Source organism: Gambusia affinis, linkage group LG20 (genome assembly GCF_019740435.1).
Source record: "Gambusia affinis linkage group LG20, SWU_Gaff_1.0, whole genome shotgun sequence".
Classification (NCBI taxonomy): domain Eukaryota; kingdom Metazoa; phylum Chordata; class Actinopteri; order Cyprinodontiformes; family Poeciliidae; genus Gambusia; species Gambusia affinis.
In genome coordinates this window covers 23,872,933-23,890,097 of record NC_057887.1, presented here as the reverse complement: position 1 = coordinate 23,890,097, position 17,165 = coordinate 23,872,933, and the positions used below count along the sequence as shown (strand labels likewise).

The window sequence follows — 17,165 nt, the reverse complement described above, 5'->3', positions numbered from 1 at the left end:
GAAATGTCGCTATCGTCATAAACTGAATTTAATTAAAATTTGTAGAATATCCACAAAACTGTAAAAACTAGAATCCAGTAGGATCTTTGAACTCTCTAAAACCTTTTTAAAGAGGGTTTTTAAACTTCACTTAAAAAAGTGAACTATCCCTTTAATTACCAGCCCTACAGTAAAAGATGTGAGTGAGAAGCAGCATGTAGTCAGCTACAAATTCAGTTTAGTGGTGTTCCTTTTCTCTTATTGTATCTTAAATTCAGTGGAAGTCCTCGCTGTTTGACTCCTGATGGCCTGAAACCCAGAAACACTTCCACGTTTCTCTCAGAGGATCCAGCTAATGCAGGACGGAGGCTGCATTAAGCTACAGCAGCTAATGGACGGCGGCTTCTGCTGCCCAGCCTCCGTCTCAGAGTTTCTGTCAGGAGATTAACCTCACGCTTCAGGAACGTTTCAGTAAACATGCTGTCAACTTCTACAGAAGTGATTAAAGTCGTCGTCGTCGTCCTGCTGCTCCTCAGGCCGAGTCATCTGCCCGGCAGATGTAGGTCGTGTTTTTGGCAGCAGCAGCATGAACCGGTCTGAAATCGATACAAACGGAAGGAAGTGACGGTTTCTCTGGATCAATGATCCTAAAGCACGTCATGGTAAAGAGTTTTAGTCACAATTTCACTTAAATCAGAAAATTAGATACAAAATTCTCAGAAAAAACAACAACAGTTTGTTTACTAATAAATTAGGTTTTACAAAAATACAAAGTTGCATATATGAGCACCAGGCCAGTCAGTTAGGAAACAGCTGGGAGTTTTTGTTTAGGTCTGTAAATATGCAAAGCACCGCCGAAGAGGAAACGTTCAGCATGGAAACGTTTAGCAGTTTGAATGTCAGGAGCCTGTTTGGACCAGGAGTTCTTCCTTAATTCATAAACAAATAAACTTTAAAAGTTCTTCACTTTGAAATATTAAAATTATTTTTACATGTAACTGTAGATGTGGAGGTGAACAGCTGATTCCCAACCTATGTACTTTTATTGTGATAGTACCATGACTCAAAGTGCCTCCCTTGGTTTGTGTGGTTCTGTTCGGGTCCATTAGCCCTTTGACCCATACATTAACTGTATGTGTGCTTTTATTTTGACAGGTCATAATACATTCAGCTCTTTGAAGGCTGGAAGTTTGAACAACTGTTAAAGTAGTGTGTGTCTCTGTGGCGTGTGGTTCTGAGGGATTTGACTAGGACTTCAGTTTTACTAACGTGGCTCAAGAACTACTAGCTTAAACAAGGTTATAACTCCTCATTTCGGGTCAGGTCGGTACAATAGTTTATTGGGGTGGGAACCTTTTACTAGGGTGTAACCCCGCCGGCCCAATAGTGGTGAATACACCGGGCATAAAATACAGAACCGAACCAAGTCGACCCGTATCGTACCGCTCAGTGGAGTCAAGACATAAGAATAACTTCTGCAAGGACCTTGAGGAGCTAAAAGTCTCTTTGGAAAAGCTTCACAACCAGGCTGGCATTGACGGATGGAAGATGTTTGGTGGGCCGGCGTTCAGCTCCAGCCAAAGTCTTGGCCGGTCATTTGGTAGAACTTGAGGTTCAAGGGTCTGTAGAAGTTTCTGAGCCTGAGCAGAACCTCAGTCGGTATCTGAGGATGCGGTCTGCCCTTCGACTTCCCCAGGCAGCGCGGCCGGCTGCTGCCCTCAGGCTTCTTCAAGCAGGGGAAACCTTTGGTCTGGTTGAAGTAGAAGTGTTTGTCCGTCACCACGCGTTTGAGGCCCAGAAAGTCCTGGACTCTGCCCATCTCCCCCGCTGGGTCTGTCACCAGCCGCTCCCCGCTTACAAACAGGAAGCGTGACAGAGGAAAGTAGCGCAGCCAGTTCTCCAGGTGCTTGGCGTAGATGCCGATGCGTACGGCGCTCCAGGACGTGTCGATGAGCGCCGCGCTGTCGTTGCGGAAGGCGAGGTTCTGGAACGATGGAAGCCCAGGAGATTTGGACAGCGTCTGGGTGTAATCAGAGACGGCCCGGGTCACTGGGTCTCGCACCACCACGATGAGTTTGGTGTGGCGGCTCATGGCGTGGACGCGGCGCGGAGCTTCTTTGGTGATGAAGTAACTTGGAGTCTTTTCCATGGTGATCTGACCCTCCAGAGTCCGAGGCATTAAACTCCTGAATGAAAAACAGAAAAAGCACAGAAAGGAATTAGGATATTTAAACATTCATACATAAAATTTTCCCACTTTTAATAATTTTGCACTTATTAACAATTCCTTATCATTAATATTTTAAAAGCCTGAGTTTAATTTAGTGAGCTAGGGAGGAAAACAGAGATATTAAAAGACATCATAACTTCTTTACTCCACCGCCTGAAGTCTGGGTTGATTTTGCTTCATCATGCTAGCTCCATTTCGCTAGCAAAGCTAAAAAACAGAAACAGTTAGCCCAGGAGGATGCTAATCCAGTTTTGCTTCAGTCCTATGAAAACTGAACCACCTCTAAAAGCTACTCAGACAAAGAAAGGATGAAGAAACGATCAAAAGAGCGGTGCTGATGGCTGACAACAGTAATGTGTTGTCATTTAGGAGCTAGCTAAACTGAAAGCGGACCGGAGTCTGATTAAAGCGAATTAAGCAGAGCTGGTGTGAATGCAGCCCTGGCCTGGTTGCTTCCATTTTCTTGCTCTGCAGATTATCGTTGTCCGTCTGAAGGTTCTGGTTCTACTGGTAGCTTTAGGGATCTGGATCACACTCTTCTCTTTCATCTCCTGGCTCTTTTCTCTGATGAAGAACCAGATTAATTATCTGTACACCTTCTGAAACTCCAGAACAGGCTGTATAGCAGTGGAAGGAAAACCTATTTGTCTTGTGTCATCTACCAAGAGCAAGCATGCAAAAATAGAACGTAATAACTTCTGTCTTTTTTTATGAAGAGCAAGAAATACAGCTCCTTTCACCAAGTCAAGACAAGATTTAAATAATGGAGTTAGTTCATGTGTGAGCAGTGAAGGACGCCAGAGCTGCAGCTTTGAAGGAACCCTGGGCTGATTTCCATGCTTCCTCTCCGTCCTCAGCAGGCCTGTGGTGGCGGTCGGGTCCGAGGCTTCCTGGTTGGTCTGTCAGTGAAGGTCTTATGAAGCTCCGTCTCTCTGATCCAACTTTACACACTTGGTTCCAAGTCCAGCATGTCCTCTGGCGTGCGGCGCTGAGCGCACCGCCTCGGCTCTTCACCAGAAATGTCTGAGCTGCATTAGCGGCTGGAGCGCAGCTAACCGGAGGAGAACACAGAATCCCAAACACAGAGAGGTTTTGGAAAGTGGTGGTGTTTCTCTGCTTCGTTCTCTTTAGGGATCCTTTAAAATGTCAGTTTGGAGCCAAAGTTTATACCTCAACCTGCCTGCTGGAACCTGAATGGGATCTGCTGGATCAGCGGGTTCCTCCTGGTGACTGACTGCCTGAGTCCCAAGAAACAAGCTTCATGTCTTACTTATGACCCAAAAGCTGCTTTTAAAAGTAAATTCCAGCTTTGGATAAAAACTAGTAGAGTTTCATGGTGAAAGGTTTTTCTGCAAAGATGCACTATCTGTGTTTTCTACATTCTTCTAAAGTCCATCAGTGAACATGCCAAAGCCATGAAGTGGTTCCAGTGAAGAAAACAGGGGAAGTTTTGTTCTTTAATGAACATATTCAGAATTCAGTGGGAGGCTGTAATATCTGTGTCTCAGAAACATCTCTCCTCTCGGCTGCAGAAAGGTTTTGTTTCATTTAAGGAATAACTGGAATAAAATGGGACAATGTGTTCCAGTACTTCTTGTGTCTCCTGTGGCTGCAGGGAGACGGTGGATTGTTTGTAGCAGAAAATCAGTTTAATTCCAAGCTGTTGTTCCATCGACTCTGTTTACATGCAGCGGCTCTGATCCGGAGCCACAAGCAGAACCAGCAGAGACACGGCGGATAGAGGCAGAGGCCGGCTGCTAATGCTAATGCTAATGCTAATGCTGCTGCTGCTGCGGTGCTATGGAGGGAGAGAAAGGACTTTAATCTCTGTAGGCTTTTTCTGTGTCAGTCTATGTCAAAATCCAAGTAAATAACCAAATATTCATAGATGTGTTTCAGTTATGTTGTTAGTGTGTAGAAATACTAACAACTTTTATTTTCCTTGTCATAGAATTTATGAACTTATCCACACTGAAAGCCATTCACAGATTTATTTAGTAGGTTTGAGTTTTCAGACTTGATTTTTCTGATGCTGCATAAATAATTCCAACAATCTGGATTCTGACAAAAAAAGACAGAATTCTTCTTTTTCAGTGGCACTAATTCTCTTCCGTACTTCTCTGATTGATGCTGACATTTCTTAATCTCTCAACTGGGAAACTGAGATTAGGGCAGTTTGGGGCCCATTAGGGCCAGTTTGGGGCCCACAGTTTGGGGCCCATTAGGGCCAGTTTGGGGCCACTTTCCTCCATTCTTAAACTTTATCTCAATGCCACTGACTCACATCTGTGAGCAACGAAGCAAAGCTCCCTGTGTGTGTGTGTGTGTGTGTGTGTGTGTGTGTGTGTGTGTGTGTGTGTGTGTGTGTGTGTGTGTGTGTGTGTGTGTGTGTGTGTGTGTGTGTGTGTGTGTGTGTGAGAGAGAGCAGCGTCGTTGAGGAAAGTGTTTCTGGGTTAAGAAGGCTCTGAAAGCCGTGATCTATATGGGTGAAGGTCGTGGTGTCTGTTTCTCTCTTGATGAGGTCACTCGGGGGTCACAGGGATCATGTAAAGAAACATGATCAGAGTTTTCTCAACGTTTTGTTTCCTCAGTTTTTCTTCTTCACTTTTCCATCCTACTCCTCTTCCTCATCATCCTACTCCTCTTCCTCATCATCCTACTCCTCTTCCTCATCATCCTACTCCTCTTCCTCGTTCTCCTGCAGCTGCCCAGGTGTTGCTGTGACTCCTGTTCATTCTGACAGAAGAGTCCAGAACTGAACGACGTCCACAGAGCCGCTCCAGGAGTTTCCCTGTGGTGCGTTCAAAGACCTGCCGGCTGCCAGGAGAAGCCAGTGATTCCGGTCTGTGGCTGCAGCGTGAGCAGCCCCTGTGATGGGCAGGGAGCTCAGGTGATGTCTGTCTGTGGGCTGCATGAGGTGGACGATGAAATCATTTCTTGTCTCCATGTTTGTAGAAGTAGATTAAATCATTTCATCAAAGGTTTCAGCTTCTCTGCTGTCAGTTTGACTAAAATTAGCATCAGATCAGGACAGAGCCAGTTTGATAAACACCAGTAAAATATTCCAGCTTCATATTTACATCAGAAGTCACGACTGAAGCACGAATTATTACCAAACCTGTTAAAACAACCAATAAACTAGATTTGGACGAGGTTTCCAATAAAATCTAAAACCATTAATAACGCTTATTTTCAGTTCTGGTCTTTATTGAGTCTGATACGTTACAGTTAGCTCTTGTTTTAGGGACTGGAAACGTTACTTTTCCTCTGGAAAGTGAAGGAGCTTTCTTTCAGCCTGCTGGCTGGCAGTGTGTTGCTGCACAGATCAATAATCCATTTAAAACTGATGACTCATTAACAGGATGTTATTATTATTGATATTGTTGGTAATAATTTTGTCAGAATGACTGAAGGTCAGAGGTTACGTCACTACGGCGTGATGTAAATCCTTCGGTTCTTGGTGGTTTGTAGCCCATCTGGCCGGCGCTCGGCGGTGAAAAGTGTTTTTACTGAGGAGGTTTGCATCACTGGGGTAGGTCGGTAGGAAAGAGCTAAAGAATGTGTCTGGCTGAGAGTGAAAACAGAGGCGTAACGGTTAATACCGGCGTCTCAAGGCCTGAGAGAGAGCAGGCCGGTCAGAGTTTCCTCAGGAACCAGAACCAGAACAAAACAACAGGAGAACCTGAGAGTTAACATCTCAAGGTTTCAGCAAAACTCATCTTCAGCTCGTGATTCTGAGAGGAAATGTACTGCTTGGTCAGAGTTGCTGTGAAGAGAAGCTGAAACTCAGCTGGAGATTATTACACGTTAGCATCACATGCTAGCTCTGTAAGACGTTGGCTTGGACGTAAAAACCTCAATTAGATCAACTTTTCATGTCTTTCTATGGATTTTTAGTGGTTAAATAACTAATCTGATGGGTTAATGTTAGGACCTAGCTTAGTTTGTTTGTGTGGGCTAAGCTAACTACGGTACATGCTAGATTTAGCCTCTTATTAAAATAAAATGTAAACATTGGAGTATAATTAAAGTGTATGGATGTCAGATCTTTTAAAAATTTCTATATAATGTTTTAATGTTTCTGTTACTTCCTTTGTTTATGATGAGCTAGCAAGCTGCTAGCCATAGCCTCATAATGCTGCAAGATGCTAAAACTTTTGTGTTATCAGACATGGAGGAATGTTGATCATAATTTAATACCTCCAGCTTGATCCTTTGGAGTTACCATTTATTTACTGTCCCTGAAAGTAAATCTCAATAAATAACCGGCTCATTTTCTGTGCTAGCTTGTAGCAGCTAGCCCGTTCATTTCAGACACATTGTAGGTTTTTCTGTAATGAAGGCCATCATGGAGGCAGGAAGTGTCACTCTGTAATCTGCCCATCTCTGCACCAGTCTGTTGGTTCCTCCCTCCCTGCGATCAGGCAGGGTGTGGCCCCCCCGCCACCCCTGTGGCCCCCCCCCCCTCCCCCCCCCCCCCCCGCCACCCCCCGCCACCCCTGTGGCCCCTGGCTGCTCCTAGATAAAACCACACAAGGAGACCAGTGTGGACCAGCAGGAACACAACTTCTGATTTTCCCATCTGATAACAGAAGAGGGAGGGAGCAATTAGTGGCAGTGACACACACACACACACACACACACACACACACACACACACACCCAGGCTGACTGAGGCCGTGTCATTCAGGCTCTCAGGGTGTGTAAATGGTTTCATGTTTCTCTTTTCTTCTTCATGATTCGGCTGGTTTATAATTTTCATGTTTTTTTGGGGTTTTATTTTTTGGAACCAGAGCCGGCCCAAGATTGTTTGAGGCCCTGGGCAGACTTTTTTTTAATTTTCCCCTCCAGAGGGTCTTTTGTGGCTCTAGTGTCTCTAGACACTAGACAGCAGGCTGACAGGAGAGGGGGAAGACATGCGGCAAATGTCAGTTGGGTCCGGGAATCGAACCCGCAACGGTCGCGTTGAGGACTCAAGGCCTCCAGATGTGGGTCGCGCTGTCCCCTGTGCCACCACAGCACGCCCGGCCCTGGGCAGACTTTAATGTGGGCTCCCACTGTGAGTTCAGCTCTTCTCTCAATATATATCTATGATTTACAGATCAGCTGGTTTCTGTTAACGCTCACATTAATCACTTCACATTTATCAAACAAATTCAATTCTCTGATTTTCTCACTTGGTTTGACAGTGGCAGTAGAGAGAGGACAGAGGAGGAGCCAAGTTTAGAGACTCATCGCAGTTAGAAACACGGCTGGTTTGGAAAGATTACTGTAGTTCACTTAATAAAAAATGAAAAACCTTCATTTTTGTGTTAAATCAGGTCATTTTGTTTGATGTGAAACGTGGAGACGGACAAAAAGGCAGCAGAAATCAGGAAGGGTGTGAATACTTTTCAGTGTGAGCTACATGTGAAGCTCTGGACCTGGAAACGCTCCGAACGGAGCGCCTGCTGCTGCTGCTGCTGCTGCTGCTGCTGCTCGCCACGGGACAACATGTTAACCAGTTAACTCTTGAAACCAGTCCAGTGAACCAGAAAACCAGCAAAACCATTGCAGACTCAACATCTCACCTGTCTAAAGAGGAAGAATATCTTCCTCTTCCTCATCAGTCATCCTCAGGTCAAAGGTCCATTTTCATCCAACCTCCATCCATCATCAACTCTGATCTCAGACTCATTTACATATTTATCAGTTCCACTTCCTGTTTGAGGTTACAGACCATCACTCCTCTAAAAGATCTGATTAAGTATCTGAAAAGTGTGGCAGACCACTGACAGATTGGAATGCAAACAGTCAGCTTCCAAGTGGATTTAGGTCTGGACTTTGACTAGGTCGTTGTAACATGTAAATATGCTGTGATTGAAGTGATTGTACCTCTGGCTGCATATTCCCTCAGGATGACGCTGCCACCACCATGTTTCACTGTGGTGGTGAAACATGGTGGTGGCTGTCCAGAGTGAAGCGACAAAATGTTCAAAGGTCATATTGGAGCTGGTTAAAGCTTTAAACGGAACCGGAACCTACCCGTCTGCTGGGTTAACTGGTCTCCATCAGGCTGGTTGTTCTCCAGAACCAGAACCTTTGCAGATGGACTTGGATTGAATGACTCAAACTGGGTGATTTCTGAGGGAAACTGGTGGTGGTGGATTTTATTTAAGGGTATTTGAGTTAATGGAGCTGAACATAAACATTCCACACATTTCAGATTTTAATTTCTAACAGAAAAGCTGACGGAGTCGTTTAACTTTACACTTAGATGTTTCTATGTGTTGTCAATTTCATAAAAGATCAATAAAAACAGAGTGAGGGTGTGAGTCGGGTCATCTGTTCTTCAGAATCATTCACTCAGATCAACTGTCTCAACTAAACAACCAATAAAAACACCGTCTCCATGGAGACAGACAGAAAATAAAATCATGATCAGCTGATTAATAACCTGATTTAAATCTTCAGGCAGAGGAAACAAGTTTGGTTTGGTTTAAAAGCGACGGGCCCTGAATGCAGCGCAGGTTTTCCTAACGCTCTGCTCTGATGTTTGATTCAGTTTTAATACTGCAAGTTTAGGATTAACCGACGGGCCCTGAATGCAGCGCAGGTTTTCCTCTCCTCTGATTTCCCGTCGTCCAGCGGGAAACCGCAGCGCCGCTCCAGGATGCCAAACGCCACAGTAAAGCTTTTGTTCTGTTTTGTTCTGTTCGTGTTGTAGTTGGTTCCCAGCAGAGGAACCGGGCCAGAGAACAGGCCCGTCAGAACCCGCTCAGAACCTGAAGCCCAGTTCTAATAAAACTCAGATCCCAGATGTAAACCATTAATTACAGCGATAAAAGATGAAGAACAATTAAATATAAAGTTAAAAACCAGCTGATATGGAGATAAATCAATAAACAGATTCATTAAGGATTCCTTATTAAATATAAGATGGACGAGTAAAAATATGAGTTTAATAAAAAAAACTTGCTGCAGTGACTGTTTTAAATATCTCACATATTTCACTTATCAGAGATTCGTTGGTAGGAGACAGAATGTGATTGGTTCTGATGAAGGTTCTGATTGGTTCTGATTGGTTCTGATGAAGGTTCTGATAGGTTCTGATTGGTTCTGATGAAGGTTCTGATTGGTTCTGATGAACGTTCTGATTGGTTCTGATGAAGGTTCTGATTGGTTCTGATGAAGGTTCTGATTGGTTCTGATTGGTTCTGATGAAGGTTCTGATTGGTTCTGATTGGTTCTGATTGATGAAAACAGACTCTGTTTTCTCTAATATGAGGACATTTTTTATTCTGGTTTTTCTTAATGTTATTAATAAATAAATTGTTTCCTTTAACACAACAAAAGGACATAAACAGCCTGAAAATTTCAGAAAATAAAATTTACTTCAAATTTAAACCTTTAACAATAAAAATAAATATGTAACGGTGCATCTGTTATTAATATTTATCCTTTGTTTAATTTAGACAATAATTCATTGACATTTAAACCTTTTTACCAAAACAGCATCATAAAACACAACACAATATGAGACCAAATACAGATAATTATATAATTATATAACCACAACATATAAACTAATTAGATTAAAGTGTATATTTTTTCATAAACCTTAAACTTTTTCTCAAGTTGGTTTGATTTTATTTAACAGATCAAGAAGCTTAAAATTATGAAGAAGAAAGAAATGAAATCAACAAGAAGCAATTAATCAATTAATTACATAACAAATTCAAATGAGCTTAATTTAATTTCTGGTGGTTAATATTTGTTTACTAAGACTTTATTGTTTTGGTTTCTATTTCCATTTTATTTATGGTTTTTCTTATTTCATTTATTTAGATATTTAAAATGTCTTCCATGTCCAGTGATAAATGTTTGTTAAAAACTATAAATGTTTGAGAGGGAGAACTTGCATTATTATGCTGTTATCAATATATTATGTGAAAATGGTCTCAAAACAATATTATCATTTATGCAATCATTTCTGGAATAAGTTCATTCAGTCATCTACAGTTATTGTATCGTTTTGCATTTATCATTACAAATTTCTGAACAATTTTCATTTATTGTTGTTTTGTTAAAAAACTGACACAAATACTATTTTAAACTGTTTATTTCAAGGGAGCATCAACAAAAAACCAATAAACTCAGTAAAATTGATTAAGTACAGTGACGTGATGTCACCTGGTGACATCCTGAAGAAGCTTTTATCAAACAGAAATGATTTCCAAGAGCAGAATTTGTGCTTTTCCAGTCACAACCATACAGTTAAGTAAAAAGGAATAATTAGTGTATTTAATTTTATTTATGGTACTGAAATATCACAATGAAATTCGCCCAGCATTACTCTAAACTTTGACTGAAAGCTGTTTTTGTGTGTCAGCTTTAGATTTAATGTTGTTATTAGGAAACATTCCAGGCTGCAGAATTAGTTCAGGAAGTTGTTATCTTAGTTTTCCTCATCCACCGTGTCTGCGTCTCCCCGGTGTTTGAACACACCTTCCCGGCTGCAGGTCTTACCTGTACCAGCCCAGCCCCTTGTCGTAGCAGCGGTCGAAGAAGTGAGGCTCGGCGCCCACGGCTCTGACGTCCGGGTGGACCCGCAGGAACTCCAGCAGCGCCCGGGTTCCGCCCTTCTTCACCCCGATGATGATGGCCTGCGGGAACTTCTTGCTGCCGAAGTTATTGGAGACGGAGATGTTGTCGGGAGGCCGGAGGCCGCCGGCGGAGTCCGCCAACCGATGCCGGAGCAGCGGCACCGCGGAGCCCAGGAGCCGCTCGGCCGCCGGAGCGCCGATGCTGAACACCGGCCGGGGCAGCGCGTCGCAGCGGCTGCTGAGGCAGTAGCAGAGGTAGGTGAAGAGGAAGATCATGGTGAAGAAGACGGGCAGCCTGGACTGCGCCTTCAGGTGTCCGAAGTTGAGCGCAGCTCTCCATCTACTGCATCCCATGGAGGACGGAGCGCAGGAAGCATGGCACGCCGAGGGACTTCATGGTTCAGCCGCGAACCGGATCATCTCATCCACAGGCGCGATGTGCGCCAAACCTGCCCACTGCGCGTCACAGCGGAGCGCCACGCATCCATCACTGACGGACCCTCACGTCCCCAGACTGGAGAGCAGCATGCCGGGATGTTCGTCTGGTCCTCCGCGGGTTCTGGTCCTGGTGCTCCACGGGAAACCCACATCCACGCCCCGTCCGTCCAACACACGCCCCCTCCGGCCCCAGCCCACGCTGCGCCACGGCGCGCGGAAATAACCCCGAAAATAACGATTATCCGGTCAAAGAGAGGAAAAAGTCTCATGTCAAATGATTATTAGAGCAATTTCAGAGGAATATGGTCGTTACTTTAATGATATTTAATGCGCTTTTAATGCGCTGGAAGGGCAGGAGGCCTGGAGAATGATGGAGGAGGAATATTAGTCTGTGATTGTCGACCTGAGTTCATTTCTCCTCATTTCCGCTCAACCCTCCACACCGCTGCTCTGCAGCTTCAGCTCCAGATTCAGAGGTTTTAATGCCTCCGTCCAGAGGAGAGGAGCCGTCTGATGGCCACACACCCTGCTGGAGCTGAGGATGACACTGATATAGCCCCCAAACACACACACACACATACACACACTCAGACAAACTATAACTAATCATGATGCGTTCAAAGACCATGGAGTCTCTTAAACTCAAATCAACTTTTCTTCACAAACAAACTGTATAAATTGGAAAAAAATAACCTTAGAAAAACCTGATAAAAATATAAAACATGATGTTTTTCTCCATCCATCCATTTTCTGTTCACCTTGTCCCTGATGGGGTCAGGAGGGTTGCTGGTTCCTCTCCAGCTGCGTTCCAGGCGAGAGGCGGGGTCACGGGGTCACCCTGGACAGGTCGCCAGTCTGTCGCAGGGCAACACAGAGACACACAACCATTCACACACTCACACCTAGGGAGAATTTAGAGAGACCAATTAACCTGACAGTCATGTTTTTGGACTGTGGGAGGAAGCCGGAGAACCCGGAGAGAACCCACCATGCACAGGGAGAACATGCAAACTGCAGAAAGACCCCGGGCCGGGAATCGAACCCAGGACCTTCTTGCTGCAAGGCAGCAGCTCTACCAACTGCACCACTGTGCAGCCCTGCGATGTTTTTCTCTTTTCTAATTAATATTGCAGAATTATTGATTTTAAATATAAGCTAATTTATAGTCTCTTTATGTTCAATTTGTCAGATTTGTTTCCATTAGGAGAGCAGACATTTCCCAGTTCTATATTTATAGTTTGCCAGCAGAGTGGAGCTCAGATTCACCAGCAGAACCGTCTGCAGGTCGGCTTATATCTATAGACATAGATCTATATGGATATATATATATATCTATATATAGATAGATCTATATAGATAGATTCTCTAGTAATAACTCAGATGTAACTGGATGGATTATGATGGAATCTGCAGAATGGATGAAAAATATTTTCTGGTTTCTGTTGATCTCCAGTTTCTTTCTGGTTGTGAAAAATTTTCTGTGCTTCTGGCTGCAGCAAAACATGCGATGAATAAAATGCTGCAGCGAGTCAAACTCCCCGTATCCACCACAGAAACCAGTGAAGGAATTTACCAGAGATGTCACTGAGAAACCAAGAAGAGAGCTCTGCTGCGGTTAACTGCTGCCTAAATATAACCAAGCAGACATGCAGTAGCAAGGAAGGAAGGAAGGAAGGGAGGGAGGAAGGAAGGAAGGAAGAGACAGACAGACAGACAGACAGACACTGGACTGCAGCCTGATGGAGGGAACTCAGAGGGAACTGAGTTGGGTTCAGTCCAGCAGCCTCAACCTCTAGACATGAAATAACACACAAACAGGGAACAGCTGGTAGTACCAGGTAGTACCAGGTAGTACCAGGTAGTACCAGGTAGTACCAGGTAGTACCAGGTAGTATGAGTTCATGAGTTTGAGACTGTTTGAGTTTGGGTCACAGTCAGAACCGGATGACATGAACTCTTCATTCCTGAACAGAACTTCAGGTTCTGGTTCTCCTTAATGTCCGGGTCCATAAAGACCTGAGATGAGGAATCCAGAACTAACCGGACCAGCCAGGTTCTGTGTGGTCCTGGTCAGTTCTGGTTGGTTCTGGTTGGTTCTGGTCAGGCATAAACGTGCTGCTATAACATTAATATGTAAGACAGCAGGAACATAATCTTTAACTCATGACCTCCGGTCTTTACTGAGGATCCGGTTCTGTAGACCTAGTGGTCGACTCCCCCTGCTGGTCTGGAGGATTTCTCTTTCATTCAGACACTTTGAAGCATTTTTCATTTGCTGAATTTTTTTCAATTCCATTTATTTTTGTGTGTTTTGAAGTTTTCTTCCTTCATGTCTTTGTGTCTGTTTAACACAGAATATTTCTTCATGTTTTCATTCAATAATGATAAGTAATCAAATATGAGCAGAGAACTGGTACTGATGATGTTTCAACATTTAGTTCATTCCGTCGTGAATCAAACTCAGGGCTTCACAGAGAGCCCAAAGGCTGCGGCTGCAGTAGAACCGGGCTTTATATCAGCTGGAGGTCTTTGTTAGAGAAACTTTTCTTTGTGCAGAAGTCAACAGTTTGCTCAGACGTCCTCGACCTGTTGAGACGCTGCAGGAGCATCACCTGAACTCACTCTGTCTCAGTGAGTAGAGCTTCCCTCGTTACCAGACGTTTCAAGGTTGACTTTTCTCCTTTCTGTGTGTTTTGGCTCAGAAATCATCTGTAATGCTCTAATAGCTGTGATGTCACTCACCTGTGTTTTGGCTCTGGAGACTCAAAGGAAAATGGAATAATTTTCAACAATCATCTTTAATCTGATCTGGATCTCAGGAGCTGAAATTATTTCTTTTCCAAAATAATTGTTTGCTTTGAGATAATTGCAGAATAAAGTTTTTTCCAGAGTTTTTTTTTTTTAGATAATATTTAGAAAGTCTAATCCGTGTTGGTTTCAGACTTGAACAAGCTTGGAGGAAATGTGCTGTTTGGTTTAATTTGTTCTTCCTGAGGTTTGATTCACCTGTAAGCAGGGAGGAAATGGAACACGCCGTTACGATGTGGCGGCCGTCTCTAAACCTCTGGGTCATTTTCTGCAGAACGCCGCCGGCTGAACCCCGGGGATGAAACGTCTCAGGGCCGTCGGGTTAATGGAGTGTTTGTGCAACGCCGTCATGTTCTGTCTGCAGCCTACCAGGAGGCTGACCTTTGACCTGCGATTCATCTGGGAGAAAAGATGTCCCCTGGTGGCAGCGCGGTTTCTTTTCAGATGCCTCTTTCATTTTCTCAGCAGAAAGTCGGGAGGGAAACCCAAATGTTACCTAATGGATGTGAGTCATAATAACCATGATCAGGTGATCCAGTTCAGCCGATGTTCTCCTGTGGAAGCTTTTAAAGAACCACAGCCGGGTCAGAACCGGCTGACGGGTCAGCAAGCCCGTCTGTTCAGTCTGAAGCCGCTATAAAAGCAGACAGGACAGCTTTGTTCTGTTCATCTACACTAAACCTGAAGCCTTTCATTCCTCCAGCTGATGGTCAGAGAACGATGATATTCACACAAAAACCTGAATAAATCCAGTAACGAGCTAAATAACAAGCAGCAGGAAACGGCTCTTCCTGCTGATTCTAATATCCTTTTTATTACTGTTGGAATAAAATTACGTGAGACGTTTATTTCTTTTCCTTTTAAGATAAGTCCAAAATTATTCATACCCCTGGCAGATCTAGATTTAAAATAGTTTTCAATAAACTAAGAAGTTTGTTTTTGACAGGAAATGAAAAATAAATAAGGAAATCAATAAAGATCAGGGTTTTTTATTCTGTTAACTTTTTTATTAAAAACGGCAAAGTAACAAATATCATTTATGTCTTTTGTTTAGCTGATTTATCTTTGGTGATGAGATTCAGGTCTTTGCGGTTGGAAGGTCTCCTTACCATCACCCTAATCTTAAGCTCCCTTTCTGATTCTCTGGGCAAATCGTTCCCCATCCTCAGGATTACTTCCTGTCAGTAGAAATATGTTGATGGAATTAAAATAGTAGTTTTATCCTGTTTAAAACTGCAGGATAAAACTGCCAAGTGCATGAATGATTTTGGGCCTATTTCTATATGAAATCTTGATTTAGTTCAGAAACTAAGAACCTCAGGATACAAATAATATTGCTAAAACATTTTTTAGTATAATGGCCTTTTACATAACTAGAAACACGAGAGGCAGGCACTGCAAAGACCTCTCAGGGTAACCAAGCTAGCTAGCTGCAACTAGCCAGCTAGCTAACAGCTAACAACCGAACACATGATTTTAATAATAAACACTAACTTTATTCACTTGTTCAGCAAAATATTTATTAAACAATAAACATATCAGGTGAAGTTTTGGTTGAGCCACAAACCAGCACTTAAATTTTATACCACAGTGTTAACCATAAAGATTATTATAATTAGCTGCTATCCGTTAGCACCGTCTCCAAATGCTGTTACCATGGTGAATTTTAGCATTAATTAGGGTGACCAAAGGTCCGTATTTCCCGGGACATGTCCGTATTTCGCGTCCTGTCCCGGGCGTCCCGGGATATTTTTAGAAAGTGAGGAAATGTCCTGTTTTCTCGTGGTGTCTCCCCCCCTCCAACGTGTCGTGGTGTCGCCGTTTCCCCCCTTCCCCCACCCCGCTCAAAGGTGTCCGGGTTTTCCCAAATGAAAATATGGTCACCCTACATTAGTGATGGGCAAATGAAGCCTCATGAAGCAATGAAGCTTCCGCCCCATTGCTTTGCCCAAAAGTTCATTACTCGATGCTTCATTCATTTCTCACTAGTGACATCTGCTGGTGAAGCTGTGACAGCCTTGTCACTCAGACAGACATATTTAAAAACAATTAGTAAATGCAATATTGTCACAAAGGTTTTGTCAAACTCACGTTTAGTAACAGGAGAGTCAATTAAATCCTATTTAACTAATCGTTTTTAGTTATTAAAATTATTTGTTGCCAATCCTAATGGCTGTTTTCTTCTGTCATTGACTGATTTAACAGTAGACATTTGTTTTGGTGTACTTGGAGTGCAGTGCTTGTTGGGGCAGACAGTTTTCTTCGAGTTTTGATTTGCCTCCTGAAAAACTTTCTATTGGCTCTCTGATCTGATCCCTTATATTTTTACTCATAAGCCAGAATTTTACTCATCCAACAGCTTTAAGTCTGTTTCTGCTGTGCAAGACTGATATATTTTTGCAGAACAAAGAAATAGTGGAAATTTCAAGAAGGTGAAAATTTTAGAGGTGAAGGGTTTAATTATTGTTATTTAAGAATCTTGTGAGTGAATCATCTCAAGTATTCCCAGATGTCAGATTTGTTTCTTCTTGCTGGCTCCTTTTCAATCAAGTTTATTTGTGTAGCACATTTCAGCAACAATGCAGTGTCAAAATGGTTTACATAATAAAAACACATAAATATAAAGTCATAAAATATGCCACAATCAACCATTGAGAAAACTGGTAACAAACATTACACTTTGATGAGTGTCATCATCAAAATCATTAATACACATGAACTATAAAAGGTTCCTTTTATTTCGGCCACTTATGAAGACAAATGCTCCACTCATGCGATCAAGCAGCGACTCATCACGCTTTTATTTTGAAAACCGACACGCAAAATGAAGCAGTCACGTGACCCATGCAATGCGAGGCCTCGTTTATTGCCAGTCACGTGGTTTTCAGCAAGACGACACAAGCCTCGAAGCGGGGCTTCATTGACACGCCCCCTCATTACTCGGTACAAGCCTCGAAGCCTGGCTTCAGATAGCCCATCACTACCCTACATTAATGGACCTTACCAGAGGGGCCGCTTTTCATTGGCTGATGCACGTTCTACGTGGTCACGTGGGTGGCAGTCTCACAAACAGGAGCTTCCCATTAGCTAAGTACAGCATAATGGCAGCGCTGATACAACGTCTA

General features: G+C 43.3%; 1 protein-coding gene across 1 annotated transcript; it reads right to left on the bottom strand.

Moving 5' to 3' along the window:
- Nucleotides 1–740: 740 nt before the first annotated feature.
- On the bottom strand, nucleotides 741–11,910 carry si:dkey-121b10.7 (heparan sulfate glucosamine 3-O-sulfotransferase 6). The gene is made up of 2 exons (XM_044103096.1): nucleotides 10,718–11,910; nucleotides 741–2,165 (listed from the first exon to the last, which is right to left on the bottom strand). Exons 1-2 carry the CDS (start codon nucleotides 11,146–11,148, stop codon nucleotides 1,547–1,549), a joined length of 1,050 nt encoding a protein of 349 aa, XP_043959031.1. The 5' UTR covers nucleotides 11,149–11,910; the 3' UTR covers nucleotides 741–1,546.
- Nucleotides 11,911–17,165: the final 5,255 nt, after the last annotated feature.

What these genes read in the sequence shown, in the direction of transcription:
- si:dkey-121b10.7 (XM_044103096.1), bottom strand. Translation starts at nt 11,148, where the DNA reads ATGGGATGCAGTAGATGGAGAGCTGCGCTCAACTTCGGACACCTGAAG. An exon ending in AAGGGGCTGGGCTGGTACAG is followed by an intron (nt 2,166 to 10,717) that starts GTAAGACCTGCA and finishes TTTTTCATTCAG; the next exon opens with GAGTTTAATGCCTCGGACTC.